We start from the raw sequence: 6,128 nt of genomic DNA on the forward strand, positions 1-6,128 counted from the left end.
AAAGAGTAGGACTATTCAGCTAGCAGTGAATTTTCATTTGAAAAGTATCTCTGCAATTTATTAAACAAAATTCTATTTAGCAAATTCAAACATAATACACTCATAATTAAGAGCAACAGGTGGACTTAATAAACTCTGGCAATTAACATCTGGCACTCCAAAGGTAGAAGAGGTATTCCAGAAAAGCAGTGCAACAGCAAATGGAAAGAAAAGAGATACCTAATTACTCCTGGCTTAAATTTTCCAAACCTCTCTTCTACTTCTTCTGCATGGTAACGCTGCTGAAAATTCTGATTGCTCGAATCACCACAAGCTTCCAAAAACTCCTTTCTCTTCTCATTTATACGAGCTGCATTTCGTGGCTTAAAGATAATACAATTGGGAAGTTTAGAGTTGGACAACTTACAATTTATGCACTCCTTCACCCAACATAAAGCTTGGAGAGCAGCAGTCTTTGGAATACTGGTGACTTTACCTTTGGACAGTCTTTCATTTGATGGTCTTCAGAACCACAATTGAAACAATGAGGTTTGGGCCTGCTTGAAAAATGCACAAATTAAACCTGAAAACAACTTTACAATGTTAAATACATTTAATTATTTTCATTCTTAAAAGATTTTAAGGTTTAGACTTGAGAAAGACAAAAACAAAATCATTCACTGCTGATGTCCTGTGCTGTCTTCCGCTTCTCTTAAACTTTTGTCAGTCCTTAAATAGAGGAACAGAGTACTGCTGATTTCACAGTGCTAAGAAAAACATGGGAAATGAGAAAAGGGCAGAGGGAAATAGGAAATGGTATCATCAGAGATCTAGTCCTTTTCACAATACTGGGAATCAGTCACCAGTAGAAACAAACAGCAGAGCAGGACCATTCCTTTGGAAACTCCTGGCCCACAGTTTCAAGGAATGCATTTTGTGAAACTGCACTGAAAACCCGGAATGGAACTGCAGCTGGCTTCAACTTAAATCTTCCTTGTAAATTCACACCGTGGCAGGAAACATTTGCAATATTACTGGGGTGAAAAAACCAAGATTTCAGAGGAAAACTTATTTTCTGAACATTCATTTTTACTGAATTAGGATGGGAACCAGAAGTGGAGACAAAAGTGTGGCACAAGAACGTGTGTCCAAGGTAACTCCAGCTGGAAACTGAATTCCCTTCACTTCTGACCTCCCATAAAAACGACACCCAAAAACTACACTGACCAACTCTCAGATCAGTCTGTCTTAAAAATCTATCAAGTAAGTCAGACAGGAGCTGTTCTACAAAACAGTAACCATGACACAACACCAGTGCCAAGGATGACAAACCAATCACTAAAAAGACAAGAAACAGAAGAATTAAGTATAAAAATTCAGAAACTTTTCACACACTGACTTTGGGCCCTTCCTAAAGAAAGTCAATAAAAGAACAGACCCACTGACTGCAAAGCTCAGCTCTGGTTTATTTAATTTAAAGTATGTCCAAGGGTTTATCAATTGGGCAATAATCACAGAGTGCATCTGAACTTTTCAGCTCAAAACTTTATATTTAGGAATAATACAAACCTTTTGGGTTTTACTTGTATTTCTTGTCCATCTAGGGAGAGAATCTGGCTGAAAACTTGCTGATATCTTTAGATTTCAATAAGGAACTGCTACTGGATGAAGCAAAATTTCAATTTTGTTTAAAATATCAATGAAAACTTAACAGTGCTTTGAGTAGAACACTGACTCATCTGCATTAAGTTACAAATGGGTCCTTGATATGAAATCCAGAGTATAAACTACAAAATGGTATCTACTATAAACTATTTGCTAAGATGAGCTTATGATGTTTCCTCCTAAATTTCTACCCAATGCTTTATCAGCACTTGCTAAAACTACAACCCTCTTGTTTACAGGCAGAAATTTCCATTAATAATTCTGAAATGCTTCACAGCAATGCAATCTTACTAAACCACATTTTGATAGAGTTTCAAAACGACAGGGTCACTGAGAGCAGTACCTGGGTCATTTAGAAGCCAGTGCCTGATGAACCATTTCACTCAGAATCAGTTCAGCCACACTTAACTTGGCATTTTAGGAGAAATTCCCATTAGGCATCTACCTCCTTCATCCAGAGGTTGGGAGATTGTAAATTTGCAATTTATGTTCAGATACAAGTAATTTTTTAATGTATGACATTTTTAGTGTATGACATGACCTTGATTACAAGCTAAAGAACTGGATATTGCAGAAATGAACTCTGAAACGGGTTCTTGTCCTGAGTCTTTCCAGGACAGAAGCAATACTGGAAAACTGGGGAGATGATGTTACTTGAGAAATGTCCTGTCCAATTTCTTTTATCATGGAAGACTTCAATATTAAAAAACATTTCAACATTTTCCAACTTTTTTCAGCATTTCCCTAAATTCTACTTTTCAAACATTGGCTTTAATAAACAGTAAAGAAGCAACTTTAAAATGGATGCATGTTTAAGAGCATTCCATAATTAAATTTTAATAAAAGACTTTCCCTCTGGCTCCCACATTTGGAAAAAAGCATTTTACAGCATGTTTGAGTTTACCCTTTTCTTCTCCCAGAGAGTGGATTTTACAGAGGGAGAACACTTATTCAATCAGCAAGAAGCTGTCATTCCAAACCTGGTTAGGGACTGGCCCAGGAAGTTCCTAAATTCACAAGATGTATTTATGGGGATAAGGCATTCACCCTCAGGATAGCAATCAGCAAGTCAATTATATCAAAATACTTATTTGTTTTGAGTAAAAAAGTCATTAATGACTCATTAAAGCATCCCATCTCTAATGATTAATATGGTTTTGATAGAAACACACAGTCCACTGAAGAGAATTTGAGTTCAATTTACCCACTGGAATACTTTGGATTTGACAAACGGAAAAAGAAACGTGTTTTAGCAAACAGGATACTTAGGTATTTCCCATCCTTCTGTCAGCTGTGGATTCTCATTTAAAATAGGCTGTCCCAGTTTATCGAGACAAAAATTGGTAAAATACAGAACACTTCCTACAACCTGCAGAAAAAAAGTCAGAGAATTGTCAGAAATGTGTCAGTATTTAGGTGAGATTGGTAGCATTTCTATAAATTTACACTGCTTGAAATACTTCCAGGTTTTTTTCCCCATTCTCTAAGAATTTACAATTAATACAAGCCCACACCTGTACATGTAAGATTTTTTTTGCACTGATGTAGCCAAAACATGCTGAATTTAAATTTCATTTATCAGAGTAACAGCAGTTAACAGATCTTATTTTAATGGCAGTGTACACTGAATGTGGAGAATGAAGAGTCAGACCTACCATGGAAGAGCACAGTCAAAAACTTACACTAAAAGCTTCTTTCACTTTTTTAGAACTCGAGCTGGCTCCTTTACAGTCCTCTTCCAGAACTACACTGGAGGGCTGATAGGGAAAGCAAAAATAAAAATAATTAATTTAAATCAATGGAGCTCCTGAATTAGTGATGTAAAAGGCATGAGAATGTGGGGATCAGCTTCTGTCCTTTTACCAACAGTAGGATGGAGATGTCCACATTAGTCATGAAGCCTTCCACAGCCCAAAGCATGACACAGCCCCTTTCTAATGGTTTCTTTGATGAGAAATACACTGCATAGTAACATTTTCATTCTCACCAAAAAAGCTAAGGGAAAGATGGAGAGAAATGTGCTATTCCACCCTTTTACTCAAAAGTGAAGGTTGATTAAGAATCAAAATTCTAAACTAGGAGGAGAAAGTGTAAATTTATAGGTTCTGTTGTTCAGCTGTTTTCTTACATATACTCAGAGTTGGGCCAAATGAAGAAGAGGATGCATTAAGCTCTCTTAATTATTTAAACCAACTTATTAATTTTCTTTCACTGAAATTTCACTAGGGACAATTTTCAAGAAGCATTTTCATGGGCAGAAAGGATCTTTTCTTTGCCCTGGGCTCTATTTTTTGGAACAAGTGGACATACATCTGTTTGACAACTACTTGATTTGATTTTTGTTACATTTAACAGTGCAGTATTTCGATATTCCCATTACAGAGATGGAGGAGAAGAAGCATCTCGTGACAGTTTGAGCTTTAAAGTACCTGTGGCTTAGCATTCAAGTGTGATTTTTCTTGTTCACTTCTCTTCTGCTCTTCATATTTTTGAACTAAACTACAAATAAAATCTTCAATTTCTTGATGATACCGCCTGGGATGGAACAAAGTACAGAGAGATGAAGTACGAGCATGGCTGAAACAAAGGGCAGATGTCTCTTTTCTTAAGCATTTAACATTTACTAAATAACTTAGAAAAGGGGAAAATCCAATTGTTTTTTGTCCCACTCTCAACCCCCACCAACACAAATGCAATCTGATATTAGAGAGCACCTGAGTGTGGCAAAAAATCAACTCCAAGGCAGGGAAAGATTAATTTCTTATATTTTACCCACAACATTCCTGAAATTCAAACTGGTCTTCAGACCCACTCCAAGCTCCTGGAAGTCACCCTTCATTTTGTGATAAAACCAGATATTGCTAATGAAAGCAACAGAACTCCTGTCATACTGCCCATTATCCTTTCTCCCCTTCAAGCTTCAGTAGTGTATGTTACTGAATAAAATCTATATCCACCCTTTGGGCACAACACTGTTATTTCCAAAGAAACAAAAAAGCCTCCGTTTCCTGTCAGGATTGTTTTTACCTGAAAATACTTACTTAGTAATGACATTGTTCATAAATAAAATCTGCAACAGAGGTCCATCAACTTTGGGGTTTTCCACTGAGATTCCACTAGAACAGCACAGAACACAGACAATGGGTATAGTAAATATTCCCCACCAGTTTTATCACACAGCTGGTAGCTGAGTCTGGACCTCACAGAGAGGAAGGTCTGGTCAATACAAAATCTGTCCTTTTAAGAAGTTCCTATCCTATTTCCTTAAACAGAAACTATCCTCTTGAGCAAAGCAGGTTGGTTGGTGTGAGGTGGAAGGAGAACAAAACACCCCCACGCTGCAGAAATACTTAATTCTGCATGAACAGAATTCTCTTCCTGCTCTTCCAACTTCAGTAAATTTATACAATCTTCTAACTAAGATTTACTCACACATTTGAGTGTAATTTCCCCTCACTGCTGAACTTTACGTTAAAACTGCTTCCCTGAAGACCAGGTGAGTTTCATAAAACAGATACACACAAATAGAGTTACAGCAATACCAACCAAGTTCCTGCTATTCAATTCCAAAAGACTTTTCAGGAACTGGAATGGCATTTTAGAAGCCCAACACCTGAGCAGGGATTAGGACATTGAAACAAGATGTGGCAGATTGTTACCTCAGCCAGCTTTTATCTTAGATAAACTCTATATATACACATATAAATAAATATATTCTCTCTATATAAATCATACAGTGTTTTAAGTCAACATAAACATACCTAGGACGAGTCAGAATTCTCAGCTTCCTTTTAAGTTCCTGATGTTAACTTATTGTTAAGGAATACGATTTCCTTTGGAAGACACAAACCCACACCCAAAGCAAACAAGAAAACACCGAGCAAGAATTTCACAGAACAACAAATAGAGCTTCAGTTCCTCCCTTTCACTGCACAGGGGATTATTTACAAATCCACCTGTTGCTGAAGAAACACAATAAAATGAAAACAAACAAATGAAAAAGAGGACTAGCTGTGACAATCCAGATAGTGCCATGCACTATATGCAATGGTTGTATTAATAGATTTATAATATTTTATTTCAAAAATATATACAACCATCAACAAAAGAAAGGTAACGGTAGTATACACGTACTTGTAAATGGGAAATAAACTATAACACATTTCAGATTCCATTCTGCTGCAGCAGCAAACCTAAAAACCCTCCAGGGAACCTGTCCCAATTCAACAATTTGAAACTATTTGTAGCTGCGTTAAAATGGATTGTCAAAGTGAACACACAGGCGTTTGTTTTCCCTGCAAAGGCAAGAACGCAGCAATTCAGTTTCAGAGAGCCATTTCAATAGCCATCTCCGCACCCCAGGACGGAGCCGCCTCCTGAGGTGGGGCTGGCACGCGCCCGGCCGCTCGGAGAATAAAAGTTTCTATGGAAAAGCGCTCTAAGGAAGCCTGGGAGCACCAGACTCGGCTCCCCCTCCCCACCCA

General features: G+C 37.4%; 1 protein-coding gene across 1 annotated transcript in view; it reads right to left on the bottom strand.

Moving 5' to 3' along the window:
- ZCCHC8 (zinc finger CCHC-type containing 8) overlaps positions 1 to 6,107 on the bottom strand; it is an 11,169-nt gene extending 5,062 nt beyond the window's left edge. Inside the window, exons 1-8 of the mRNA XM_008634169.2 lie at positions 5,406 to 6,107; positions 4,686 to 4,760; positions 4,074 to 4,179; positions 3,327 to 3,401; positions 2,910 to 3,013; positions 1,549 to 1,614; positions 476 to 536; positions 220 to 362 (exon numbers count right to left, since the gene is read on the bottom strand). Coding sequence (XP_008632391.1) covers positions 220 to 362; positions 476 to 536; positions 1,549 to 1,614; positions 2,910 to 3,013; positions 3,327 to 3,401; positions 4,074 to 4,179; positions 4,686 to 4,705 — 575 coding nt within the window. The 5' untranslated portion in view covers positions 4,706 to 4,760; positions 5,406 to 6,107. The remainder of the gene's footprint in view (positions 1 to 219; positions 363 to 475; positions 537 to 1,548; positions 1,615 to 2,909; positions 3,014 to 3,326; positions 3,402 to 4,073; positions 4,180 to 4,685; positions 4,761 to 5,405) is intronic.
- Positions 6,108 to 6,128: the final 21 nt, after the last annotated feature.

Source organism: Corvus brachyrhynchos, unplaced genomic scaffold (assembly GCF_000691975.1).
Source record: "Corvus brachyrhynchos isolate BGI_N302 unplaced genomic scaffold, ASM69197v1 scaffold114, whole genome shotgun sequence".
NCBI classification, from domain to species: Eukaryota; Metazoa; Chordata; class Aves; order Passeriformes; family Corvidae; genus Corvus; species Corvus brachyrhynchos.